This window comes from Trichosurus vulpecula, chromosome 8 (assembly GCF_011100635.1).
Source record: "Trichosurus vulpecula isolate mTriVul1 chromosome 8, mTriVul1.pri, whole genome shotgun sequence".
NCBI classification, from domain to species: Eukaryota; Metazoa; Chordata; class Mammalia; order Diprotodontia; family Phalangeridae; genus Trichosurus; species Trichosurus vulpecula.
Window position 1 is genome coordinate 171646383 of NC_050580.1, and position 14408 is coordinate 171660790.

At 39.5% G+C, this 14408-nt stretch overlaps 1 protein-coding gene across 1 annotated transcript in view; it reads left to right on the forward strand.

The window, feature by feature from the left end:
* Positions 1–14408, forward strand: part of FBN1 (fibrillin 1) — a 311665-nt gene that overhangs the window by 291633 nt on the left and 5624 nt on the right. The window contains exons 60-63 of the mRNA XM_036734672.1: positions 1885–2001; positions 3004–3132; positions 3848–3967; positions 9694–9925. Coding sequence (XP_036590567.1) covers positions 1885–2001; positions 3004–3132; positions 3848–3967; positions 9694–9925 — 598 coding nt within the window. The remainder of the gene's footprint in view (positions 1–1884; positions 2002–3003; positions 3133–3847; positions 3968–9693; positions 9926–14408) is intronic.

Sequence of the window (14408 nt, forward strand, 5' to 3'; positions counted from 1 at the left end):
CTAGGCAGAGGGGGAAGAAATATATGACACACATAGGTCTTGCCCTCTAGGAACATATAATCTAGGTACAGTGAAATAAAGGTCTATCTTATAACAGTCAGCATTTTTAGAGTTTTACTAAGCATTTTACATATGTTATCTCATTTGATCATCATGACAACCCTGTGAAGTTGGTACTGTTATCCTCATTTTGCATATCAGAAAGCTGAGGCTGAGAGAGGTTAAGTGGAGTGACTTGCCCATGGTCACACAGGTAGTAAGTGGCCAAGGCAAGATTTGAACTCGAATCTTCCTGACTCTAGATCCAGAGCTCTATACACTGCATCACTATCACCACCTACCCACATGAAATAGTTATGTGTTAATGTAAGGCACTGTATGGTTAAAAAATCAGTTGGATAGAGAGTACATGATGTAGGAAATCAGATATGGGGAGATAGATGAGTGTGAATCAAAATGGTTGGGGGAAACTTCATGGAAGGAGGCAGAGCTTGAGCTTGGCCCTGAAGATGTGTAGGATTTGAACAGGGTTAGGTGATGGGAGCAGCAAAAATTTTAAAAAAGCTTTATTAATATTACTAGTGATACGTTATGGTGCTATGTCTCCGTTGTTTATAAGAAACCAAAGAGTTACCCATCCTAAGCCTTTGCCGATTAGCTTCAGAATACCAGGACGATAGTCAAACTTTTTTGTGTTGCTGTTTTGGGAAGAGGACATGGAGACTTAGAGAGGAAACATTAGAGACGGAGAGAGAAGTGGAGTAGTAAGGATCAGAAGCAGGTTCCCTCTTCTGGTATATGCTCTTCTTAGACACAGAAGCAATCTTGTGTTCCATTTGATCAGTTAATTAGAAGAAGCCATCCAGAAAGCTAATATCAGACAATTAACCTTCCCACTAAAACACAGAAGGGAAACCAGTTTTGGAGAAAAATAAAGAAGGTTCTTCCAATTTATAAATAGACAGATGTGAACTTTGGAGCAGAGTTGCTGGCTGAGAAATCACATAGAATCATAAGCTGACAGAGCTATAACTGAGTACATGCCAATTGTGTTCATAAATTTAGATTTTTTTAAAAAAAAATAGTACAGAGATACAAAGGTGCCTGAATGTCCATAAAATTCTGCTTTGTAAGATTGCACTGAAGGACATTAAGTGTTTGTGGATAATATTAGTTCCATAAAAAGTCGGAATAAAGAATGAGCATGTTCAGGGACCTATAAGGAGCCTTGCCTAGCTGGTGTAGAGTATTTGGAATGGGGAGACATGAGATTGAATGAAAAACTCTCTCATCAAAAGCGCATTATTAAAAAGCAGCAATGTTATACTTTGCTGATGAAGATCTCTTCTTTTCTTAACTTTCTTCCTGGTTGCTCAACTTTGTTTCATCCGAAGGGGAATTCTTAACAGGAGAAACTAGCTTTTTAAATGATGTCATTTGGATAGATTAACAACAGCTACCTGGAATGAACCAAGAAGATTTATTTCATGGAATTGGAGGTCTCTTTTTATCTTTTGACAAAATTTATTATTCAGTTGTCCTGGAAATTTGTCAAAATTCTTAAGATTTGTCTTTTTTTCAGTTTATACCTTACCTTAAATTTTTTTTTCACAGTATAATCTCTGCCTCACTTAATTAAACAGGACAGAGTTTAACGCATATGCCAAAATTTGTCTTTGATCTAGATTAAGACTATATATTAGTGCTGCTGGACCATAGAAACCTAGGTTTCGTTTTTTGTTTGTTCATCTGCTTGCTAATTTGATGAATTCTGGACAGCGGAGTTTTGGTACTTGCTAATTAGAATGGTTCTCCATAGTTGTCTCTGTATTCTTGCATTTGTGTTGTAAGCTGAAATCAAAGACCTCTCTTGTTGTCTTCTAGATCTTGATGAGTGTGCAACCAAACAACATAATTGTCAGTTCCTTTGTGTTAACACCATTGGAGGCTTCACATGCAAATGTCCACCTGGATTTACCCAGCATCATACAGCCTGTATTGGTAAGTGGGGTTGAAAGAACTTTTGAGTAATTTTAAGATTTTCTTTTTTTGTTGTTGTTGATTTATTTAATTTATTTAATATGTTTAGTTTTCAGCATTGATTTTCACAAGAGTTTGAACTACAAATTTTCTCCCCATTTCTACCCTCCCCCCCCACTCCAAGATGGCATATATTCTGGTTACCCCATTCCCCAGTCATCCCTCCCTTCTGTCACCCTACTCCCCCACCATCCCCTTTTCCCTTCCTTTCTTGTAGGGCAAGATAAATTTCTACGCCCCATTGCCTGTATATCTTATTTCCTAGTTGCATGCAAAAACTTTTTTTTGAACATCTGTTTTTAAAACTTTGAGTTCCAAATTCTCTTCCCTCTTCCCTCCCCACCCACCCTCCCTAAGAAGGCAAGCAATTCAACATAGGCCACATGCGTATTATGTAAAACCCTTCCACAGTACTCATGTTGTGAAAGACTATATTTTGCTCCTTCCTATCCTATCCCCCTTTATTCAGTTTTCTCCCTTGACCCTGTCACTTTTCAAAAGTGTTTGTTTTTGATTACCTCCTCCCCCATCTGCCCTCCCTTCTATCATCCCCCCTTTTTTATCTCCTTCCTCCTTCTTTCCTGTGGGGTAAGATACCCAATGGAGTGTATATGTTATTCCCTCCTCAGGTCAAATCCAATGAGAGCAAGATTGACTCATTCCCCCTCACCTGCCCCCTCTTCCCTTCCTACAGAACTGCTTTTTCTTGCCACTTTTATGTGAGATAATTTACCCCATTCTATCTTTCCCTTTCTCCCGCTCTCAAAATATTACTATTTTTTTACTATTCTTTGCTCTGAAGAGAAGACAAATTAAAACTAGAAGAACAGGTGTGTGGATATGTTTCTTGACAAACGCCAGGTTTGTTTCAGCTTCTGGAGGTGACTTTTAGTTCTTATTGTATTTGAAACTTTAGGTTGAAGAATTTGTAAAAACCCACACTTTCATCCTTGTTTCTTGTAGATAACAACGAATGTACCTCTGAAGTCAACCTTTGTGGAGCTAAGGGTGTTTGTCAGAACACTCCTGGAAGCTTCACTTGTGAATGTCAACGGGGCTTCTCACTAGATCAGAGTGGAGCCAGCTGTGAAGGTAAGCAGAGAGATAGAGAGACCACTTAGGCAGGCAAAGGAGATGGGACAGTCTATGTGGGAGTGGAGGAGATAGCATAGACACTGCACATCAGTTAGCTTTATATCATTATCATTGTCAGTCATCATCATTCTTTGTTGTTTGACATTTAATGAAACATCCTACACCTGCCACACTTAGGGGCACTGTGAAACTGTGAAATTTCATGTGGAAAGTGAGAGATCTTTTTATTCTCTTTGAATTAGCTCTTCCCCAGGATGCATCTTTCCCATTAAAGGACAATTCCTTACAAGTTTCTTCCAATGGAAAGTAGCACACATTCAGGAAGAACCAAATACCCTAAACCTCTAATTTGACCCAATAGTTTTCTGGTGGAGAGGCAGCATGAGAGCCAGCCTCAGAGTCAGGAAGACCTGGGTTCAAATCCTGTATCATAAGAAGAATTGAAACCTAAGACCTCAAACTCCAGAACTAGTTCTCTGTTTCTTATTTGTAACACAATGAAAACCTAAGCTTAGGAATCTGGTCTTAATCTTGTAAACTTACAGTAAGGAGCCTCTGAAATTTGTGAATAAATGACTGACACGATGAAAGGTGTTTTGGAATATTAATCTGCCAGTGGAATATAGTCTGGATTGAAGGGTGTGAAAGGCAGGGTGTCTAGTTGAAAGTCTCTGCCTTGATATTTTAAAGGATCTATGATTTCTTCTTCTAGATGTGGATGAGTGTGAGGGGAACCACCGGTGCCAACATGGCTGCCAGAACATCATTGGAGGTTACAGATGTAGCTGCCCTCAGGGATATCTCCAGCACTACCAGTGGAACCAGTGTGTGGGCAAGTAGTTTTTCCTCTGTTAACAAGATAAATTGAAGATGACATTTGGGAGTTAAAAGATCCTTTTCCTTGTTGTACACTCTTGAGTTGGGCATTAAAGCTACAGATGCTTTAAAACTACCCAAACAGCATAAATGAACATAACCATGGAGAGAACAGCAAAACAAAAAAATGGTGTTTTTCTTTGTTCAAAAATGGACGTCAGGAACCTGTCCTAGAATCTTCAAACATTTCCTTGCATTCCCATTTTTGGGAATAGTCCTGAATTCAGTTCAGAGAGTGGGGGTAAAAGGTGTTTAGGTCTCTTTTTAGTCCATCTCACTCCTTTTGGTCTTCTTTTAGCCCTAAATTTAGTAGTTTACCTTGTGGGCAATCCTATACTACTTCTTATTCAAATATATCAGCCAGTAACTGCCTTCATGAGTCTTAGAGCTGATCTAGTCTAGCTTTTTCATTTTACAGATGAGGAAACTGAGGGCTAGAAAACCTTAGTGACTTCCCCAAGATCATACAGGTAGTAAGAAGCAAAGTCAGTATTTGAACATAGCTTTCCTGAGTTCAGATACAATATTCTTTCTACTGTGCGTTAGTGCCATCTCTAAAGGCTGGCAAACTTTGAGGACAGAGCCAGTAGCCATAGAAAGATTTTTTTTCAGGAATACTAAAATCTTCCACTAAGAGAAATCCAGAAATTCCCCATTTAAATTTCATATTGTGTTAGTTGTCATTTTCTGACTCAATGAAGTCATGGAAAATGATTCCTTCTGATGTAGATTATATACTGTTAGCATTTTAGATCTTGAAGGACCTCAGAGAGCATTTGGTCCCACCTCCTAATTGTGCAGATGAGTTAGCTGAGGCTTGAAGAGGAGTTAAATGGTCTGCCCAAGGTCACAAAATTAATAGGGCTAATTAGTCGGGCAAACACTAGAATCTAGTGTTCTAATTATCTGTCTACTATTCTTTCTGCTGTACTATCTCCCCCAGAAGTGTCGTCCATTCATTTAATGAGCATTTACTGAGCTCCTTCACAAATTTTGAAGACCTCTTCTTCCAGTTTAGAAGGCTACTACTATTAAAATTGTCCCGACTTCCCAGATAGCCACCATTTCACAAGCAACAGTTTCTCCTCCAAAATCTCGTTTAGTATGCTCTGAGTGAAGTAGCAGTCAATATTTTTCTGTTTGTCAGGATTTTTAAAAATCTTTTGTCCGACTTAGTCTTTATTTCACAAAGTGGAATCATGGAATGGCTGAGATAACTAGTCCTTAACTTACACAGTCCTTTGCTTGGATTTTTGTTTTTTCTCAGCTTTTTATAAAAATGCCTTTGCTCATTATCATTAAGTTTAGTTCGAGTGAATGCTCTGGTATTAATTATTGAATATTTTGATTTTGTGAAGAGCACTGGATCTGATGACCATTTGGACAGGGTTGATCCACTTTCCTTTATGTAGACTCATGAAGTCTCTGATCTGAACAGGACCTTAGACAACATATATGTAGCCTATACCTGAAAAAGAATTTCTCCCCTCCCCCCAACCAAGTCCTGGTCCAGTGGTAATCCAGTCTCTATTTGAAGATTCCAGTGATGGAAAAAATATAAGGCATATGTAACTAAAACTCAGAAGAGAACTTGGTCAAATGCTTTGCTGAAATGGTATGTCTACAACATTCTTTCCCCCAGTCTGGTAATCTGGTCTCATAACCCTAGTGAAAAAGGAAAGTTGCCCAAGGGAACAACTGGTAACTGTCAAAAAGAGATGAATTTAGCATCTTTCAAGGCAGGCCATTTCACTTTTGGACAGCTGTGATTGTTTAAGGGTTTTCCTTTATAGCAAGACAAAAGCAAATTTAGCAACTTCCACACTAATTCTGTTCTCTGGAGCCAAGAAAAACAAATCTAATCTCTCTCTTCCCCATGAAAGTCTTTTAGGTGCTTGAAAACTGACAGCTTATCTTGTCCTCGTTAAATCTTCCCTCATCCAGGCTGAGCATCAGCAATTCATTCGATGCATGGCATGGTTTCCAGTGCCCTCAAGATCACAGTCACAATTTTCTGTATATTCTCTAGGTTATGCTTCTTTTAGACATGGCAACCAAAGTTAACCACAGTCCTCCAGGTGTGATCTGTCCAACGCAGAGTACATTGAGACCATGCATACCTTCCTTGTTTGGATACCGTTTCTATTAATGTAGCCCACAATTCTAGCTTTTTGGCTAGTGTTGTGATGTTAGCCCATATAGACCTTTAGTCCATTACAACCCATAGATCTTTTCCACGTAAGTTGTTTTCTAACCAGGCCTCTGCCATCTTATTACTTGTGAAGTGGATTTTATGAACATGTGTAGAAACTTAAATTCACCCCTCTTATGTTTCATCTTATGAGACTCTTATGACTGAACTCAAAGAATAATTATTGAATCCACTGTTAACTTGGAATGACGTTTCTACAGAATTAGGACAAGGAGAAACCATTGCCCTTATTATGTTCAATGCTGAGTTCAGTTATCCATCTAGTGATACCCAGATCTGACAAACTGTACTGTCATCCACTGTTATCCTCCCATCTTGTTCACAAGAATGTCATGATTTTATCAAGTGCTCTGGTTAAATACTATGTCCATGACATTTCCCTGATTGAACAGTCTAATCAACTTGTCAAATTATAAGGTATTTAGCTGTTTACAAATCAGTTTTAATAGTTTTGTGAAATACACAATACAAATATTATTATCCTTGTGGTACAGATTTTTAAAAACCTCAGACTCAGAAGTCATCTCTTGAGTTCCCTTTTTGCTCTGTAGGTATAGTTACAGTCTAGATTTGATTCAAAGTGGACACTGATACATCTTTTAATTAACTATGGCCTTGTAGTATAACAGAATCTGAGAAATGAGAGGACCATTTGGTCCAATCTACAAATCTGTGATCCTCTGAATCTATAATAGAAAAAGAATCCCTCCTATGTCCTACCTGACAAAAGAGGAGTACTTTAGCCTGTGCATGAGGCAGCATGACACAGTGTAAAGAGCCTTGGATTTGGAATCAGATGGCTTGGATTCAAATCCAGGACTCATCTCAGTGCACAGTAGTTCATCATCCCCATTGTGCAAATAAGGAAAAGAAGTCTCAGAGAGATTAGGTCAGGGGTGAGGAACCTGTGGCCTCGAGGCCACATGTGGCCCTAGGTCCTCAAGTGCAGCCCTTTGACTGAATCCAAACTTCACAGAACAAATCCCCTTCATAAAAGGATTTGTTCTATAGAACTTGGGCTCAGTCAAAAGGCTACACCCAAGGACGCAGAAGGCCACACATGGCCTCCAGGCCGTAGGTTCCCCACCCCTGGATTAGGTAATTTGACCAGGGCTAAATAGTTGGGGTTTCTCAGAGCCCAAACGAAAACCCATATTTCCAAAAGTCTGGTAGATTTGTCTCTGTACAGCAATGCCTTTGCATATTTGCCAGTGTATATTCTCTTTAAAATGAGCCAAAACTTCTTTTTTCTAGTTAAATTTTATTTTTTTTTAGTCAGTGAAAATCTGCCTTCTCTCCCTTCCACTTCCCCCCGCACTACTTCCATTGAAAAAGAAAGAAAAACAGAGCCCCTGTTACAAACACACGTAGTTAAAAAAAACAAAATGCTATATTAGCCATGTCCAAAAGAAATATGTTACAATCTGCACTTTCTGACCTTTGGCAGGAGGTTAAGTAGCATGTCAGAACACTTATGTTAAGAACTATCTTAACAGTACGTTTGTTGCCTACTGCAGCTTTTCTGCCAGTCCTGAAGTTCATTGTGAGTTTTAAAGTGAAATAATTATTCTAAAAGAATGGAAGACCCAGAGTCTTCAGTCTTCATGTTGGCTTGAAAAGACTTCTTAACATTAGATTTAATAGGTGTATCCCCAGTCCTGCAGAATCTGCCTCTCATGTGGGTTTTCCCCAGAGCAGAATACATGCACATACACTGAAGTTTGCCCTTAGTTTCTCCACGCCACACTGAACTCTGCAGACAGTACAGATGCTCTTGGCAAGAAGTACGTCTTGGCACAGAGAAGGCTCTTCAGAGATGGTGCAGACATGCCAGAAGGCACTGACTCACCCCCAGAGCTTCCACCTGGCTTTTAGAGGAGGGCCTGGAGAATGTTTTCCAGATTTTTGAGAGAAATTACAAGTTCAGTAGGCACTTTCATTAGGCTACTAGCAGGTGTATGTGGGCAGGCCTTTGTCAGAGAGGTATATTTTGAGAAGGAACATGGGGAAAACAGCTTTCACGAATGTTATTGGTTTAGCTGTGAAATTTTTTTCATCGTAAAGAACTTGAAGAGTAAGTGAGTGTTCCATAAGTAATATAAGCCAAGTACTACATGGTGAAGTGTTTTTTCATCCCAAAACTTTGATTTTTTTGATTGATTCATTTTCATTTTTATTTTCCTTTTATTTTTAATTTTCTGTTATTGAGTTAATGTGTGATAAAGACTATACAACTGATATGTTCAGATGGGGAAGAACATTATAGATGCTTTTAGAATGAAACTTTCATTGTCAAAAACTAATACATTCGGAACTCAACTGGGGGAGGAAAGTAACTATACATGCCTCCCCCCCAATCACTTACTGCTCCCCTTGCCCCACTCATACTACTTCTATCCTAACTTACCTTCCTAATTAGTTAGCGTGGAAGCTGATGTACCAGCAGCAAGACACCTAGACAGATTTTGCTGTTATGCCTTGCGTGGGTACCTGATTAAAAGTCATTGACACATGTTTTTCCCCATAGAAATAAACAATTTAAAAACAAGAAAAATATTAATGAGCAATTTTTTTTTACAGCCAGAGAAGTTCTTTCCTCTTGCTGTAGCCAGACCAATAATATTCACTTGAAATTGATGGAAACTACCATTCAAAGAAGCATAACATTTGTTAATGCAAGGAAGGAATGAATGAGCATTTATTAAGTACATTCTATCTCCAAAGCTAACAATGATAAGCAGTGGGTATGCAGAGAGAAAATCAAGACATTTCTCTGAGCTCACATGCTTATAAGAGGAGATAACTCACATAAAGGGGGTTTCAACTGCAAGTAATATGGAAAGGCCCAGTGGTCCATGCAATACAACTTCAAAGCACGCGATAATACATCTTTGGTGTCATTTCCATTGATAAAATTTTATCCATTGAACTATTTTATGTGCCAAGGAATTTGGGGGTAAAATCCTTTTTTTCTGGTTTTTCAGTAGTTGTGGCTGCTGAGAAGTCAGGAACTGCAGCACCTGTAGGGACAGTTGCCAAGTCTATCCACAAGGATTGTTCCCCTGAATGATGACTTTGGTGGCTGGGATTGAAGCAGGGCCAGTGATCTGTCAATACTAGTGGTCCTTTCCATGAAGCAGAACTGAAAAGTGGAAAGGCTTTTGCCCATTCCATCTGAAGACTGTCCATAGGGAAGTTTCTGTCTGCAGTTCAGTATACAGTGGGCTCACAGCTCAAATGTTTTGTTGCAAACAAAATCTTTAAAGAAAATGAATGTAAAAAATCAGGAACTATACATTATTTATTTATTTGAATTCATACTTTGCCACCCTTCCTCTCTCCTTCAGATGTTATATGGCATTAGAAAAAATAAAGAGAATTGAATTTTCTTTTTAAAAAAATTATTTACCAAATTGTTAGAAATGTGATTGTACAGTAAAAACATGAAGTCTCTGATGCTTTTCCTCTAGATGAAAATGAATGCCTCAGTGCACACATATGTGGAGGAGCCTCCTGCCACAATACCCTGGGAAGCTACAAGTGCATGTGTCCCACTGGATTCCAGTATGAGCAGTTTAGTGGAGGATGCCAGGACGTCAATGAATGTGGCTCAGCTCAGGCCCCATGCAGCTATGGGTGCTCTAATACAGAAGGAGGCTACTTGTGCGGCTGTCCACCGGGCTACTTCAGGATTGGCCAAGGGTAAGCTCCTACTTGTCTATCATTTAATGAACTAGAGATCCTGTCACTCCCATCATGATTAAGCAAACCCAGAGTCTAATGACCAAATCACTTTACATTTGGCTTTGAAGTATTAGACTTAGTGCTCTAAGGAAGATTTAAGTTCAAATCCTGCCTTAGACACTTAATAGAGATATGATCCTGGGCAACTCACTTAACTTTCTTAGCCTCAGTTTCCTCATCTTTAAAATGAGGGGATTTCCTGCTAGCTCTAAAACGATAACCCTAAGATGTTTTTATTCTTATGAAGATAGGTTTCCAGTTCTGTGAATTTGTTGTTGAGGGTTTCTTATAATCATCTTCATCATTTTTTCATTTTGGTAATAGAGAATGATCCACCTCTCAAATCATTATGGACTGCTAGTCTAAAGTAGATCTGGGTTCATGCTACCTATTTGTTGATTTACTTCTTCCACAGACTGAGATTGTTTGGACATAACATGCCTTGCTGGTATAAAGTGAAGAATTATTCTACTTTTGAGAATCTTTTGAGGGAGTACAAAAATCACACCTGAGACAGTGAGTTATAACATGTAGAGTACTTAGATACTTAGCTGTGTGGCCCTGGGCGAATAATTTAATCTCTCTGGGCCTCAATTTAATCTACAAAATGAGGGGTTTGGATGCTGTCCTAAAGATTCCTTCCAGCTCTAAATCTGTGATTTATCATCCCATGATCACATAAATATGTAAGAAGATTTTAGATTTTGCTTGCCATTTGCAGGTGTGAATCTACATAGAAATTATAAAAATGAACATTTTCAAATGATAGCTACAGTGGATAGCCAAGAGCTTATTCTTCACTAATTTGTGTTTTATTTCTATGTGGCCTGGAGGATGAGATAAAAAATTGTACCATGAGGCCCTTTTCCCTATTAAAGGGATCCACCAGCTAAAAGCTGGAGAACCTGAGGCTTAAAGAATATAAAGATTAGAATCCTCCCTTGCACTTTAGCTGGCCTTGAGAGGGGCAGAAGGATCCCGGAGTTCTTATTTTAAATTGGGAACACTCTGACATTTTTGTTTAAAACACCAGATTATTCTTACCCGGGTGGTCTTTGGTTTGTTTTTTTGACACACTGTTATCAAGTGGGTTCATAGAATTGAAGGTGAAAGCATGTTTTTTTTTTTGTTTGATGAGCATCCCACAAAATGACAGCGCCTAGACAGAGATTCCCAGATGTTTGTGTCCAGCCTTCAGAAGCTTTCTATTTTGCATAAGTTTGATGCCAGAAACATTTTCCCAGCTGAAATTGAGGGTCTCTGACTTGGCTACTGGCCAGTGGATTTGGTAGCCATGCTTCTAGAAGGAGATGCTCCTGGGACATGGAAACACTGGAAATGGGGTCCTGAGAAAGGAAGCCAAGGTTACCAAATCAGATTTTATTAAGTTTAACATGCAGCTCTCTTAAATGTGCCTGCACCCCCACAGAGTGTGAAACCTTTACATTATTGTTGTCACATGGTTTATAGAGAAGGATAAAGAAAGGAATCTGTAGGCTGTGGAACAACAGGGAGACTGTTGAAGAAATAGCAAAGCACAAATCTCTTTCCTGACATCTCTCTTTGAACTCTAAGGTGGAAGATTGTGGAAGATTGGCTATCTCCCTATATCTCCTCTCCCGTTGGTAGCAGAACTTCTTGAGAAAGCCATCTACAGTCTGTGCTTCTGCTTCCTCTTTTCTCACTTTGGCTTCAAACCTCATCATTTCACTGAAGGGAACAGCTGGTGGCCCAGTGAATAGAGCGCTAGACCTTTAATGAGAAAGACCTGAGTTCAAATTTGCCCTCAGACACTTACTGGCTGTGTGATTCTGGGCAAATCACTTCACCTCTGCCTGCCTTAGTTCCCTCAGCTGTAAAATGGGAATGACAATTGACCTTCATCTCAGGGCAGCTGTGAGGATCAAACGAGATGACATTTGTGAAAGACGCTTGGCACGGTGCCTGGCACGGAGTGTACAGGCGCGACACAAATGCATATTCCCTTCTCCTGAAACTAACCTTCCCAGAGTTCCCAGTCATCTCCGCTTTGCCAGATCTAATAGCCTTTTCACGATCCTCATCTTTCTTGGCCTCTCTGTGGTCTTTGCTCCTAGATCCTCTCCTCTCTAGATTTTCCTTTAAGTCTGGAAACAACGAATACATACACGTGCATATGCCCCAGACACACACAAATGTTATGACCCATATGCAGCAACTTGCCCATTTGCAAATAGCTGCATCTCTGTGTGAAATATAGGAAAGAACCTGTCCAAATTAAGAGAATTATGTTTTAGGGCTACTCAGAATCAACTCAGGTTATTAGAGCAAATAGTAGTGATGTATATTTAAAATAGCTTCTGAATTTAGCTAAGTAGAAGTGACACTGTAGACAGAGAGACCTGGAGTCAAGAAGACGTGAATTAAATCTACTTCAGTCACGTCCTACCTCTGTGACCCAGGGAAAATCACTAAAAACCCCAGTCTGCCTCAGTTTCCTCATCAGTAAAATGGGGATAAGAATAGCACCTAACTCACAGGGTTATTGTAAGGATACAACAAGATGGTGTTTGTTGAGTGCTTCGCAGACCTTGAAAGCATTATGTAACCGATAGCTCATGTTACTGTGAAATGTTCTTAGAACTCTGAAAAGCGGCTGAACTGGTTTCCTTGTAGATGCAGACTTCTTATTCTGCTTGGCACAAATCTGAGTTTTGTGTTGTTCACATCTTTGAATGGCCTAACTAGTTTCCTTCCTTTGAGCAGAATTCATGTGGTCATTTGTAAATGTAAAAATGAGCCCATTTTAATATGTGGACCATAGTACATGAATTACGTACATGTGTCATATCTCTAAAGCATATGACATCTATAGCTAGTCGTGAAGCTTATTAGTACAGATAATACAAATTACTAGATGATCCACCCAGGGTTTTCCTCCCCTTCCATTTGGTTCTGCTCACTAAGCATTTTTACATGCCAGGCACAATGTTAGGCAGTAGGATTACAAAGAAAAAATAAAATTGTCCCTGCCATAATGGCCCTTATATTCTGTTGGAGGGAGACAACATATATACATATACATAAAAACAAAATATATATATCAACTATTGGGGGCACAGGTATAATACATGGAGTAGTTAACAATAGAATAGAGGACACAACGGGAAAGTAGAGAAGAGTGGGATAAAGACATGGGAGTAATCGGCAGATGAGAGAACTAGGGAATGGTAGTCTGAGAAAGGAGCTTTGGCCTTGGCAGCCTACAGGTCATTGTGTGTGAGCCATAGGAGAGTAGGCTGGCACACTCTTCTAAGTAGCAATATCAGTGTTGCTTTGATTATCAGTCCCCAAAATGGAGACAAAAAAGCAGTAGATTGGTGGAGTAGGCACAGTGACAGGACAGATGTCCAATACCTGATGTGTTTGAGGTTCTCATCCTTAGCCCAGTTCAGCTCCGCCCCAAAGCTCACTCCATTGTTGAGAAGTAGGAGGGTTCTTTTTTTCTGGACTCTTGTCTGGTATGGATTAAGAGGTCAGCAAGCCATATGTCCAATATCTGAGCCCTTCTGATGGTCAGGACAGAGGTAGGTGGAGTCCTGGGGCTAGACTGGTTATTGAGAGATGAAGCATGCTTAAGACATTTTTGCAACATCTGAAATAATTAACAAACAGATCAAATAAGCTGTTGTCAACTCTTCATGACCCCACTTGAGGTTTTCTTGGCAAAGATACTGGAGTGCTTTGCTGTTCTCTAGATTATTTTATGGGTGAGGAAACTGAGGCAAGCAGGGCGAAGTGACCTGCCCAGGGCCACTTACTAGCTGCGTGGCTGAGGCCAGATTTGGACTCAGGAAGTTGAGTCTTCCTGCCTCTAGGCCCAACACTCTATTCACTGTACCACCTAGTTGCCAAATAAGGAAAGGTGTCAAAAGCTAGAAAGTATTCCTAAGAAAGAGAGATGGTGAATTAAGATATTTTTTCCTATCTCTTCAGTGCTTTTTCTTCAAATGACCACCAGTGAAATTTCTGGGAATGTCTGATTTCTATATAATCACAAGATTCTAATGCAGTGAATGAAGTTCTGCGCTTAGAACCTGGCTTTGACTCTTAGCTCTGATACTTAGTTCTTATGTGTTACATGTCCTTCAAGTATTGAAATATTGTGTTAACTTTTCTGGGCCTCAGTTTCCTTATTTTAAGTTAAGGAGGTTGGATTACATGACCTTTAGGGTCCTTTTTAGCTCTCGGTCTACAATCCTAAAACCTTAGAGCTCATCTAGTCTAATATCCTTGCTCAATAGAGGAATCCCTGGTATAGCATCCCAAAGTGTTCATTCACCCCCTACCTCTAATGTTGAGGAACTCACTACATGAACGAGATGCAAACTTTTGTATGAAGGGAAGAGAAAGACTGATTCCTGGGAACCTTGAAATCCACAAAAAACCTCACCAATCTGCA